Raw genomic sequence first — 14,572 nt, 5'->3', positions numbered from 1 at the left:
ACTAGTTCATTTCTTAATGGATCTGAATCTCTGAAATGACCACATATAAAGTAATTGCTTTTTCAATCAAATGATCTAAAGACTGAAGTAAATTTACAAAGTAAATACAATAATAATGTTTCTTTTATATAATATGGCATTAAAGACATATATGATGGTTGCATTGAAGGGCTGGAACAGTGCATCCAAGTAAAAAAAATCGAAATCTGTGTAAATAAAAGGGGAACTGCGGTACTATATAAATAACTAAATAAAAGAAAAAAGTGATGGAAAAGTGCTTGTATAATAGTCAAAGAACAACGGACACTTTTTCTTAACCCTCTCCATAGACAGATGTTTGCTGTGGTACTAAACAGGACAGAAGATGCAGATTGCATGTATGCACCACCTACTGACAATGCTTGACATTTAGTCAACTTTTGTGTTGTTTTTTTTTCCCTTTGGGTACAGGTTGTTTCCAGATCTCACGGGGACAACTGTCATTAGCTCCCCTGGTATAAAAGAGCCTGACACATAATTTTCTTGCTTTGATCACGAAGGAAGGTAAATACTGTATATCTAATTCTTGCATTCTAATCTGTATGCATGCATTGTTGTTTGTAAACCAGATTGCTGGAAAGAAACATGACCAACTGAACTTGCATGTTTTCTGATCATCAGCTACTCAAAGCTCTTTACAAGCGAGTGTGGCAAACCAAATCCTTGGCAGTATTTGGATGATAGAAGGGAGTGACAACAGACGTGCTAAAATGGTAAGGAGATTACAGTGTATGTATGAAGTTTGATTGATACTGTTATCTGCTCCATATTGCTAACTGCATCATGAAAATGATGCAATTAGCAAAATTGCATCATTGCTCTCCAAAATATTGTTCTTATTTTGTTACAGAAAACTAAAACTGCAGTGGTTTGCATCTGTGCCATCTTCATGGTTTTTCTTATAGTTGAATCTTGGTGTGCTCCAAAGGTAAACTTTGGATTAAAATTGCCTCTATAGCACTTTATGAGAGGTTTCATTTCCAGTGAAATAATGCCTACTTTCTTTTCGCAACTTGCAGAGTAAACTAATAGCAAGAAATTGGGGCCCACAGTCAATGCTATACCTCAAAGGACGATGTAAGTTAAATGCACTGGCATATAATTTTTGTAGTAAGAATATATGCTTAGCTGGATTAAAAATTAGATTTATGAAAATGAAGTAATATGCAGTTTTAAACACACCACCTTAGGTAAAAACATACTAGCTAGTTAATAAAGCTATTTACAATATGAAAGTTGCATTAGCCTACATTATGCAAATAAATATGTTGTATAAGTTTAAACTGACACCAGCATATTGTCAACAATGTTTGTATTATGTACAAAGTTTATAACAAGAGAAATGTTATTTCTTCTATTAATATGATTGTCATAACTTCACCAGATGTTCATTTATTTTAAACAACATCTTGTTTACAAGCATGCGCCTTTTGGAAAAGCTGTGCAACAGTACTGACAGAAAATTAAGATCGTTTTCCTAACTACTGTAGCTGCACATTTGCACGTTCTTGTTTACAGTCAGCTTCAAACCAGTTTGATAGCATGTGGCAAAAATAGACTGCATTGTGTACTTTAAAACCTATTTTGCTCCTAGTGTCTAGTCCTTAAAACAAACAATGAACCGTCATTCCAATCTCTGCCTGACTGTAACAGGACTCCTGCACTCCAGTGCAGGTTTTAAGATTTCACGTAGATATTTTAAAGTGTGATAAATAAGCAGGTATTTTGTTTTGTTGATTCCCAGAGCAGTCTATAGGCTGGAGAGAGACATGAAATAACAATTTATGGGCAAAGGCATTTTCTTATCATTGGATAAGTTAATGTCACAAAAATCAGTGGCACCTCTAACAAGACGTTTGCGCTGAGGTACTATAAAAGGTACTGGGGCTTTGTAGTACACCTACTCAGTGTCTGCAGATATTATCCAGGTGACATTTCCATGGGATGTAGCTGACTACATCTGAAATGCTCTTTCCATCTTGGAGAAATGTTGCGTGTGATATTGTGGGAATAATATACTTCCAGACAGCAGTAAGCAAAGAGTTCATTGAGAATTACTGTCAAGTCTCTGGATTCATAAATTCCACTCTGATTTATTTTTTTTAAGTTTTATTTTCCCTTTGACTGCATGGGGTTGAGACTCTGATATATGCAAGTCACCTGAGAGTGATTAAAGTTAAAAACCAGAATATTTCTGGAGTATGTTAGAGCTAAGGGCCCAGACTCTCCCTTACACTAGGATAATTTTTCTTTCACTTCATGCATGCATGATGACCCTGAGGCTGCTTGAACCATTCACAGGACTATTCTCCAATGTGAGGGGATTCACAGATAAGACCTTCATAATTAGGGTGACCATATGAGATAATGTGAAATCCAGAACACTGCCCCCTGTTCGCTGCCCCCCCAACTCAAGTCTGCAGGCAGAGGCAGGGGTGAGGCAGCATGGTGTAGCTCTGATATTATTATTCAGGCAGCTAAAGGGGTCAATGGTCTGTTAATGAGCCATTGTTTTTTTTACTTCACAGATGTTAACAATCATCTCCCCTTTTTAATGATCATTCCACTAATCAAGCTAACCTATTTTAGGGCAATTTTGCTGTCTGCTAGGACTTCCTATTTCACAGTTTGTGCTGCTCCACCTCCCCAGTAGTGCCCCATGCTTGGGATGCTCATTGAAATTTTCACACTGGCTGGGACTGGTCTCCAAAATCCAGGTCTGTCCTGGCCAAACTAGGACATGTGGTCACCCTTTTCATAAAGGTCCTTACTCCTTCCTCCTCCCTGTGTCCAGTGCAGAGATCACTGCTGCAGGAGTGGCTCCGCACAGTTTTTCTGTTCCCCAGTGATCCCTGGTTCTCATAAGGAGCATTTAGGACTTCTGGCAGCTGGTGCAGGTTAGGACAGCCTTGAAGCTAGTCTTATCGGTGCCAGGGTACCAGCTTGCCTAGGATTAAGGGAAATAGACAGCTAGCTTAAAATCACTTTTGCTCTATTCCTCCTGAGTAGCACTATGAGGTCTTCAGATGGGCCACATAATATGACTTGTAATACGTAATAACTAAGCTGCAAAGACCCCAAATTCTGTCAGAATCAGGACTGAATATGGCTCTATTATTTTAGAAAGTAATGCCATAGGACTTTTGCTGGGGAGTTATGACGACTCTAAGGACTCCTATTACAGGAACAATTACAGTGACTACGGTATAGCCTCTACAGTCTGCAGATAATTAATACTAGGATTCCCTTGAGATATTGCAACTATTATAATCTTCACATGTACAAACTGGCCTCCTGTGGAACTCACTAGGCAAGGAGAGTATCTTGCCCAGTGAACTGGCACTGTTTTTAAACTATCTAGGTTTTGATCCCAGAAATGCCAGGCATCCCTTGTTTCAAATTGCAATGCCCCCATTTACAGCAAATTTCAAGCAGTCATTTTGTCTGTCATTTCAAGCAGCATCTAGTAAGAATGCTGCAGCTACAGAAAAAGAGAGTTTGCAAGCTAAGAAATTCTGAGTTTGTTGAAAACTTGTCAAAATTGAAAACACTTTAAGTTTTCACTTATGAATCCACAACCAACCTTAACTCTGCTCCCATCCTTGCATCCCAAATCAATGATTGTGCATAGCCCTGAAAATCCATGCCTTTTTCTACATTCCTGCTCTCCACATACAGTATCCCCTACATAACAAATATACAAACTGTACTCCCATTACATAAGAGCCACTTAATGGGCCACAGATTTCCTTTAACCTCTTTTTATGAAGCAGTTATAGATGATGATTTTTCACTTTTGCCTACTTCTGTACCAGTACTGTCACAGACAAGCATACTGCTTTAGAAAATTAAAAAAGGTGGAGTCTTGTCTTTAGGGAAATATCCTTACAGTGCATAGGAATAACAGACTATACACAACTGGCTCTCCCAAATTCTTTTTATAGACATGGGTCACAAAACTTTCACAGATAGACCCCTACACAGTGTCCGCCAACTTGTGAAACTATCTAGTATTTCGCTGCAGAATGTCACATTGCATTATTCTTAAAGTCACCGCAGTGAAGTGGAACACAATAATATTGAAAGTCTTCCCTCCCTCAGAAAGAGGAGTTTTAGACCACTGTAATTATATATAATTATATTAACTACTCTGACTAGGTCTGACATTCAAATGTTCTTGCTCCCTTGGCTAAAATTGGCCACCCACCATAGAGAACTTGAAGATGAAGAAATGACCTCATTCATTGCTCCTAGCAGATAAAGGAGGAGCTTCCAAAGATACAATTGTGATGATTACTGTAGATCAGTGATTCTCAACCAGGGCACTGGAGCACTCTGGAGTGCTGCAAGATCTTTTAAAGGGTGCTAGAATGTAAGAGGAGAAAAGTTCAGGCTCTTCCCTGCCTGGCTGCTACCCTGCCCCGATTGCCCAGCATCTCAACAAGGAAGTAAGCACTGTAATAAATGAACTTTGAAACAGGATGCTGCTCAATTTACAACAGTTATGGAGAAGTGCCTCTAGTCAAAGGCTCTAGTCAAGTCTAAAAACATTGAGAATAACTGCTATAGTTGTTGCCCATTTGATAAGTTGATGAAACACTTGCTAGTTCACTGGACTGTCTCAGATGTTACAAACAATGGGCATTTATACATGTGCTCCAGGAGTGTGTGTGTGTGTGTGGGGGGGGGGGATGGGAGGGGCACTTTAATTAGAGCCGCTCCAAGAGCCACTCTAATTAAAGCGCCCAGAGCGTTATGTGAATCAGTGTACACAAGCTAAAAAATGGTGGCGGGGGTGGAGGAGGGCACTTTAAGTAAAGCTCATTGAATGAGCTTTTGTTAAAGAACCCCTACCACCATTTTTCAGTGTGGGGACACTAATGCACAAGACGCAGATTGAGTCTTCTCCGATGCACTGAAATTACAGCATGTATCTAGGCACTAGGGCTGTGCGAAGCTTTGGGTGCTGATTCGATTCAGAGGAGATTTGGCTCGATTTGGTGGCTGAATCTCTGAATCCAAATTGAATCAGGAGACCAATTAAAAGGTCCAAATTGATTCAAAACTCTCTGTATTGACTTGGAAATGATTCGGAGAGCTTCGGAGATTCAGGCAGTCCCCGCTTGCTGCAGCAGGGAGCTGGACCCTGACTCCATGCTGGTAAGTAGGGGCTGGAGAAGGGGGGAGGGGAGCATGGGGGGACTCCTGCCAGGCCCCATCCCTCCCTGCTCCCCCAGCTCCCCTGAGGACCCTCCAACCCTCACCAGCTCTCCCAGCCCCCGCCCCCCCCATGGCTGCCCTGCCTGGCCCCTGCTCCTGGCTCTTTAAAAAAAAGCCCCCACTCACCGGCTGCTGCCAGAGGGGGGGGGGGGCAATCCCCGCTGCCCCCACTGACATACACTGCATGGGGGGCTCTGCCATGAGCCCCCCGATCCCTGCCCACTCTCCCAGCCTCCAGCCGCATGGCTGCCCTGCCTCTCTTATCTCCTGGCTCTTTAAGGGGAAAAAAAGAAAGCCCTGCACTCACCGACTGCTGCAGCAGTTGTTGGGGCTTCTGGGGGCTCGTGGAAGAGCCCCCCATGCAGTGCGGGGCAGCGGGGATCGGCCCCTGCCTGGCAGGACCCAGTGCATTTGGGCTTTTTTTTCTCTTCAAAGAGCTGGGAGCTGGGGCAGGCAGGGCAGCCATTCACGGGGCTGGGAAACCGAGTGGGGGATGAGGCCAATTCAACGATTTGGCCAATTCGGTGGCGGTGAATCATCAAATCAGATTCGGCCAAATTGATTCAGGACAGTGATTTGAATCACCAAATCAAATCACTGTGCCCCATATTGGCTGAATATGAAACTGAAGTGAATACTAGCCACTTCGCACAGGCCTAATAGGCACCCAGTGATCGGTATAAATGCTGGACAGCTGCTGTGTGTGTACAGATGCAAGGCATTCTGCAGTCATCACAGGCTCAACCAATGGTTCATTGCAATGATCTTTGGATTACCTAAGCCAAGACCAGAGGGGTTTAGCATGTCCTTGGCCAAAGATGGAGTCAGTGTCCAGATTTGGGAGTGAGGAGCTCAGTTTATCAGATCACCCTCCCAGCAGGGGGTTGGGCTAAAACAGCATTTCTCAACCTGTGGATTGTAACTTAAAAGTGGGTTACAAGAATATATGAACAGGTTGCAAACAAACTTAAAAAATGGATCAATAAATTTTTTAAATGGATTCTCCTTTAAAGTAGAAAAATATGGCAAAGCATGGGTTTTTCCAGCCTGCAAGGGGCTGCTTAGGGCCCCCCTGCCCTACACACTTGTGGGGCTGGGGCCTGAGGGCAGGGGGCAGAAGATTGGGGGTGAGAGGTACTGGGTCAAGACTGGCCATCGATGTTTACAAATGGTTCCTGGTAGAAAAAAGGTTGAGAACCAGTGGACTAGACGACCTCTGTAGGACCCTTCCAGCCCTACTTCTTTATGAATCTATGACATCTTTGATTCAGTTTGGTTCCCTCTATCCATAGGCTGAACATATAGTAAAGCATCTATACCACTCTTTTGTTCTGAATGCTGTTGTGACAATATTATTAACTTGCTCGATTCTCTCTCTCTCCCCCTCTCTCTCTTTTTTAATAGATGGCAGGAGATACGCTTCTGATGATGAAGACCAATATTACAAGCTTGACCTAGAGGACTTGAATGCAGTTTTAAAAAGTAATTTTTTAAAATATGTTTTTGACAAATACCTCTGTCATCACTCAATTAGACAATTTGTAGCAGTTAAGGATCCATCCCTTGCTTTGCAAGCTCAGTATAAATCTGATTGCACCAAAGAATACACCAAAGGCAATGTTTTCCAAAATTCCCAGTTAGCCACTCCCTGCTCCAAGTGAAGCACTGAAATCCACAGGAGTGATTGAAGGCTATGCACAGTATATTGGCAAATCCTGCACCACATCTACACAGGGGATTCAATTAGCTCTTAATCAGTTGTATGTGGTGCACTGCCAAGGGTAATGTGCCTAATAATAATGGAAGTGGAACTTCTGATTGATCAACCCATGGTGAATAAAGGGTACACACCCCAATAATTTTGGAAATCACTGTCTTATATGGAAGCAAAATTTAAAAGAAAGGTTTTAAATTTGGATTTGCAAAAAGGCAGGCAGCAATCTGGGCCACATCCTGAAGTCCTCAGAGCTAGAATAGGGGAAAGAAAAGAGAGAAGGGAAGGCAGGAATCATGGCACTAGGAGAGGAAGATTTCTCTGAACTGGAATGGTAGCAGTCTCATCCATGGACACTGGTGGAGGAGCATGCAGGTAGATTTGTACACATACGTAAAGCAGGTAGAAAGGTGAAGTTCAGAGCTGAGGGTGGTATCCAAATTACCAATAGAGACAGTCAGCTAGAAACATTTATGCTTAGGTGGTGACATGAGAATCACTCCTGTGGAGCATGCCACTATATACAGGCAGGAAGTAGGATTGCAATGCTGTGTCACACCATGGTGATGTGATACCATTGTGCTTAAATACTTGCCATTCCTGTAAATACATCCCATTTTGGACACAGGATTGCAACAACAGCACAGGGGTTATTTTGGTTTCCAGACAAATATGATTTTTGTAGTACCTCTAAAGGAGTGGCCTGGAGATTTCAATATCACATAATTATTCTTTGATTGCTGCATGAAGCCACAAAAGTGGCAACAACACTGGTGTCTTCTCTTCTCCCTGTTTAGCTTGCTTTCCCCCACTTCCCAACAGGGAACCTACCTCTGCCCAACCTCTGGTTAGTGGTGTGTGTCCATTATAGCAAGTGCTTCATGCCAAGATGTCCAACAGACTGGGTCCGCAATTTAGAGAAATCTTCCTGTTCAAGCAGAATGCTCAGACACTGTACCTATCATGAAGCACATGCTTATGTGTATGCATGTGCTTAAGTACCTTCCTGGATTGGAAAGAAAGTACCAAATCAGCGGTGAATTGCAACCCTTGAAGCAGGCTGGGTGAACTACAGGGCAATGTGGTCTTTTAGTGGCAGTGACAAGGGTGATACTTGTTGCAGAGCAGAGCATGGGAACAGTAAAAAGGTTCTTAGCTCAGTTTGTCCAGTTGCTCTCATGGCCCTAAGAACTGGGGGCCAGCATGCTTTTCTTTATGGTTTTATTAGCTCAGTGGACTGCACATTGTTATGAAGTAAATAAAATCTTGGGGAAGAGCTTGTCTGGCATTGGCCCCAGTCCTCCCAAGAAGCCTAGGCTGCTCTGCAAGGGAAAGACACAATGAATGAACTAGGAGCATAAAGAAAAGCTCCATGAGAGACGTTCAACCCTGTGCTTTGGTTTGGATCAATATGCATTTTCAAGGCTGCATTGACAAGGAAGGAGATAAATCAGCAGCCCAGACTTGGCAGGATGGTTCTTCACACCTCAGGTGGGTGGGTCCGATATGACATGTGTGATTGCTTTTATTGCTTTAGGGCAAGATCCCTCCATAGATGGACTTTAGAACCCTCCAACTTAGGCCTGAAAATGTTTGTCTATGCTTAGGGAAGTGATTTAAAGTAACAGAGTCAGGGATATGGACTCCCTGTACAGCCATTTGGGAGAGTGAGGTGCCTCTGAACAGTGATTCAGAAAGCCCAGATGCTGGATGTGGAGTCCCATAAAGGTGGTCAATAAGAAGCACTAATCACAGGGAATATCTGAATACCCACCCCTCTGTGGAGCTTTGACGCAAGGGTATGCATTAGGTACTTCTGTTCCCTAGGGTCTAGAGTGCCACATGCCCTTCTCAGAACAGGCTCCATCACAGACAATGGTGGCGGTGGTGAAAATAGCTTAGGAGAATGGATAAGGACCCTAGATAACCCCTCCCAGCTGAGTACCTTGAACCACTGGCCATAGAATCAGGAACCCTCTTGCATGCTCTTTTTCTGTCCCCATCACTCTTACAAAATGGCCAAACTTCAACGGGTGGGATGGAGGGTGCCAGAGCACACTATAGCCTGGTGGTTAGAGCCAAGCATGTGAAAGATGTTGGTTTGAATCTCCTTAGGCTGATGACCTAGGGCACGTGAAGACAAAACAGGGGCCCTAAATTGAAGCAGTGGGTTTTTAAAAACACAGCTTCAATTTAGGGCCCTTTAAACCCCTGTGTCATGCACACACCCACTTACCTGTCTCTCTGGCGGCATGGAGGGGAGGGCAAGCTGTTGGCAGGCAGAGCAGTCCCTGGGCTGTGGAGGGGGCTGGTGTTTCCCTCCACAGCAGCATTATGCCACCAAATTTGCTACAGCTGCTGGAATGACTACACAATACGCCACCGACATGTGCAAACACCAACACCATTAAAGCGGCGCAAAAGCATTTAACCCGCTTTAAAGTGTCGTGCACGCGTGCCCCTCATTTCATCTACACACAGCCCTAGAGTTCAGGTCTCTCACTGCTGGACTATTTCTCTAACCATTAGACCACTGTGAAAAAGGTGGGTAGTAGTGGCACTGCCATTACTGAGTGACTACTCTAAGAAAAGCATTTAGTGCTCTGGGTGCAAGTGAATGGAAGTGCCTAACGTGCAGCCCTGAGTCAGACACCTAAGCCCTGGAGGGCAGCAGGAGTTCAGACACAGCCCTGTGCCTAATGCTTCCTATTGGCTCCCTACTCTATAGGCTCTCTGAAACTGTAGCATAATGATGGGTGGGCGAATGGGGCATGAGACCTGAATGCTGCCTAAAGGAAGGTGCCAGAATACAGCTAAGTTGGCACCTCACCCTCCCATTCCCTCTCCTCTCCCCCACACTGTGCTTTCCCCACAGTGGCTCTGGCTCTGGCAGTGGGGAGGGCAGGGCAGCAGTGGCAGTGCACACATTACAGGAACAATGGTCACTAGTTTGCTGCTTCTGGGAAGCCAACAGCTCATTTTTTGCTGCCAAAAATGGTACTTAGATGGCTATTCAATGCATGATGGCAGTAAAAAAAGGCGGTGGCATCTTCAGCAGCAGGAAACCTCTGGCTGCTGCTGCTGCTCCTGCCCAGGGCTCAGTAGTGGCAAATTATGCCTTTGCCCTGACTCACTGTCTGACAGCAGTAGCTCCTCATTATCTAAATAGGCATGCAGGGTCTTTACTCATTTCTTTGAATTGCTCTTGCAAGTCCCAAGTTAGAAGTGTCTAAAGTGTCCCTTAGATCTCATTCTTTAATGTCAGCGGAAGTGGGAACACAGCACAGTGGCTAACCAGCATGAACACTGTATGCACTTTTCTATTCCCTGTTCATCCACAGCGAGTATCTCCTTTTCCCCCTTTAATTTAGGTTATAAGAGTTCAACGCCAGTGAAATTTCTGAACATCAGAAGAAAATTAACAGATCAAAATATGGAGATTAATGGCTTGGAATAGAACACAGATTTCCTTTACCTGCTGCAAACGTTTCATCATGCTGCAAAAACAAACATGTTAACTTAATCCAGTTACTGTAAAGGTCACAGTGAAAAGTCCCATTAAAGGCTGATAAACTAAGTCAGTTTGTCTTAGTAAGAATTTTTCATTTAAAATGGTTACTCTGTTAGTGACAAAAGCTAATGGGTTAATAACAGGATACTTCCTCCCGCCCCCCTTTTTTTTTAAGAAGCAACAGACAATGTGCAATAGCAACAGCAAAACTAACTCCTCCCAGGCCTCTGGAAAACAGCAACTTTCAAAAGATGAGTCTCTCTGCTCTTTCTAAGGATACATTTCCAAAAACCTAGCATGTGTGACTCTGGGGCTAGAACTAGACATCGTCAAATTAAGTGGATCAGCAGTGTTAGGATGTGTCCTGGCAGAGCTGCTCTGCTTCATTGGGCGAAATACACATTGCCTATTGGCCTGCCTGTTGATGCTGCAGGACAACAGCTGAAGTGTTCTCCCAGGTTCGAGTGGCCTGGTCCTGTGCACCCTGGGAATTTCTGCACAGGATTGGGCCCCTCAAGCCCCTGGAGCATCTACCTGGGGTGGCTGGAGATTGCAGGTAGCTCCATGCTGTCTGGGCTCTCTTGCCATGAAGCAAATAGATGCCATTGCCTGCCACTAAACAGTGGCACAAAATACTATCTTGGTTGTGACCATAAGTTTTGAGCATTTGTGGCATAACAAGGGGCGTGAATGTCTGCTTGGCCTTTTTGTCACCCTAAAAAAAAATTATGGAGTCACAAAGACAACAAAAGACAACGTCTGTTTCCACCTTGTGTTTAACAAATCTACTCCAGTCATGTAAAACAGCTTTTCTTGAGTTTGGCATGCTCATCAAAATCACAATAATCAGCCAGGTATTTAAAGAGAATGAAATGTCCTACTGGAGCAGCATCCTTTGAGACTCCTCTTTGTCCAACACAGAGAACACCTCCCACTGTATATAGACACAATATGGCATTGACGAATGACTAAACAAAATGGCCATGCATTTGCCTTTGAGCCAAGTTTCTGCCAGAGACCTTTGACTGTGTATAGTTCCAGATTTTTTTATATCACTAAAGTTATTAGTTTATTTTCTTTACCAGCTTCTACATATCAGCGGCTTCTTACAGTTTGTTGAGGAATCTGAAGAACACATAAATGGGATGTTGTAATTGCCAGTCTCACAAATATTGTGCTAACATATATTTGAGTCTCTCATAAGTCTTATGGAAAATAACAGCATCCTTCAAGTGAGCTGCTTTGGATCCTGCTGGTACAAATGGCAAGTGTGTTAGTTACTCACTGAAATTTTGCATCAGATGCTCACTAATCACATTGACAGAGGACATCTGTTCTGCTTTCCTTAGTGTTTAAACAGCTAAGTCTTTTATAATACTCCTGTATAATACTTGCAATATGCCTGTTCACATTGCATTCTGACATAACAACCATTCCATGTCACTAACTCATTTTAACTGCTTCCAGGAAATCTTGTCATGCATGAGACCAGATAGTCTTTATTCACTTCAGTAAAAACTGACATAACTTGCACAACAATCTCAGCACAAGCTTGGGTCTGCTGGCAGCCACCTTAGATTACTGTCTAAACTTCTGGATTCTTACCTGAATTAGCTATTTTTTACCAGTTTTCAATGTGCTCTTACCTTTGTTTTGCCTATTGTGATATGGTACTCATATTTTAACTTGTACTCCCCTCCCAGGATTAGAATAGAGAGATATTTGTCCAGGACCCGAGTAGCTGGGTGTTATGACAAGGCTAATTATTGTGAACAGTAGGGTTGTGCAAGGCTTCGGACAGAGCTTCGGATCCAGAGAAGCTTCGGATGCTTCAGGGTCCAAAGCAGCACATCCGGGTCAAAGCGCTGCCTTGTTCAGCTTCCCAAAGCGCTTCAGAGCCGCCTCAGAGATCCGGCCATAGGGTATAATGGGGAAACAATAAAATATCTATAACTTTGTTGTTTTTTGTCCAATTTGGATGAAATTTTCAGGGACGGTAGACTCTGCAGAAAGCATGAAGCCTGCCAAGTTTCAAGAAGATCAGTGTAGGGATTTGGGGGTAACTGCACCCCAAATTCTTGAAAGCAAAACTCATGTCACGTTTGGGCATTTCAACACAGGGGGGGTGAAAACTGCAGGGGTGGTAGCTCTTACTGAGGCTGCAAATTCTGCCAAGTTTCAAGATCGGTGCAGGGGTTTGGGGGAACTGCACCCCAAATTCTTGAAAGCAAAACTCCTGTCACATCTATGTGTTACACCACAGGGGGGTCAAAACTGCAGGGCTGGTAGCTCTTACTGAGGCCACAAAGCCTGCCAAGTTTCTAGGAGATCAGTGCAGGGGTTTGGTGGAACTGCACCTCAAGCTGCAGACAAGCAAAACTCGTGCCATGGGTGACGCTGAGTGTGTTAAGGCGCAGCAGGGTGACTGCTGCAGTGATGGTGGATCCTGCTGAGGCCATGACGCCTGCCAGCTGTCAAGGAGATCGGTGCAGGGGGGTTCTGGGGCCCTGCACCCCTAGCTGCTGGCAGGCAAAACTCGTGCCATGGGTGCTTGTGGGACTGACTGCTTGTTGTCCCCATGACTGGTGCAACTAGGTGAATTTTTACAAGTCATAAGAATTCATGCAGTTGCCAAAGATGTTGCTTTGTGTGTGAATATATTAAAATATTGGATAAGAAAACTGCAGATTTGGGCCCAAGATGGTTAGTATTCATGGACAGAGTAACCTAGAAAGGATGGTCTTGTAGTTCAGGCACTGGGCTGGGACTTAGGAGATCTTGATACAGTTTCTGGTGCCATAACCTTGGTAAAGTAATTTAGGCTCTATTGTGTCATGTTCCACAAAGGTGTCAGGGTAGAGTGAAGGGTAGACCAGAAGTTTGGTGCCACAGAGGACAGATCTGAGTTACAAGCCAGAGGGTCAGAAACCAGAAGTCAGGAACTGAACACCAAGCCAGGGGACTAACTAGCATCAGGGTTCAGGGAGCAGACCAAAGTCAAGCTGAAGTTCAAATACCAAGCCAGAGTTTACCAGAATCAGTGGTCAGGAGGTAATCTGAAGTCAAAACCAGAGTCTGGAGAGCTGGGTACCCACTCAGGGGTATCAGGCCAGTGACCGGGGAAATCACAGAAGCAGGAGCTACTTAAGGACTGAAACCAATACATTGTGCAGCTGGGACCAGGTGCTGCACGAGTTCCTTAAAACCAGAACCAATTGGGGGAAGAGGCTGGGGCTCCGCTGGCCCTGTTTAGCTAGCCGAGTTCAGCTGACTTCATTACATACAGGCTGCGGTGCAGAAGCCTTATACTTTGTTTCCCAATTTTCCCATCAGTAAACTTAACATTCCCTTTCTCCCACTCTCTGTCTTGACTCAGAAGATTGTACAACCGTGAGGGCAGGAAATGCTGCTTACTATGTGCTTGTACAATAGTGAACTCAACAAGACCCGATTTTGGCTCAGGCCCTTAGGCACTACCATAATACACATAAATAATAGAGTAATAATCAATCACATATAGTCAATTGCTAAAGACAAGGCATAAATACTGCCTTTCCCTTAATACAAAACTCTCTCAATAAAATATAAAGTTAACTGTAGAGGAATATCACCATATTGGATAAGATCAAAAAATCCCAATTCTTCTGTCAGTAGCATTGTAATATTTTTAGGGACTGTGAAACATTTTTGCAAATATGGTAATAGCGTTATTTTCCATACTGTGCTCTAAAAAGTACTTACATAACTATTCAAAGATGATTAATAATATTCTGACAGTGGATAGGCTGTACCTTTCCCAAAAATAATTATATCTAGGCTGTCATGGAAAGCTTCCAAATCACTACAGCCCTGCAGAACCCTTAGATAATTAGCTTTATATTCCTGATAGCCAGATGCTTTGCTCAGGACTCCCTGTTACTGCTTTTGTCAGTATCTACATCTTAACATGCTGCTTCGAAAGGAGGCAAGAAAAGAAAAAATGTAAAGATTAAGATGGCTGTGAAAGAAATGGGGTTGGACTTAGTGATGCAAGAATACACAAAAGAATTGAAAATATGGACATGCTTCTTGCTGAAGCTATTTTTCTA

General features: G+C 43.6%; 1 protein-coding gene across 2 annotated transcripts; it reads left to right on the top strand.

Annotated features, from left to right (window-relative positions):
• Positions 1 to 433: 433 nt before the first annotated feature.
• SPX (spexin hormone) lies at positions 434 to 10,550 on the top strand. Of its 2 annotated transcripts, XM_019484941.2 has the most exons (6): positions 434 to 543; positions 661 to 752; positions 890 to 967; positions 1,059 to 1,116; positions 6,664 to 6,741; positions 10,345 to 10,550. In XM_019484941.2, exons 2-6 carry the CDS (start codon positions 717 to 719, stop codon positions 10,428 to 10,430), a joined length of 336 nt encoding a protein of 111 aa, XP_019340486.1. In that variant the 5' UTR covers positions 434 to 543; positions 661 to 716; the 3' UTR covers positions 10,431 to 10,550. The 2 variants fall into 2 exon arrangements, with proteins under 2 accessions (XP_019340486.1, XP_059577364.1); XM_059721381.1 differs by lacking the exon at positions 890 to 967.
• Positions 10,551 to 14,572: the final 4,022 nt, after the last annotated feature.

Source organism: Alligator mississippiensis, chromosome 2 (assembly GCF_030867095.1).
Source record: "Alligator mississippiensis isolate rAllMis1 chromosome 2, rAllMis1, whole genome shotgun sequence".
Lineage (NCBI taxonomy): Eukaryota > Metazoa > Chordata > Crocodylia > Alligatoridae > Alligator > Alligator mississippiensis.
This window is presented reverse-complemented; position numbering and strand designations above follow the sequence as displayed.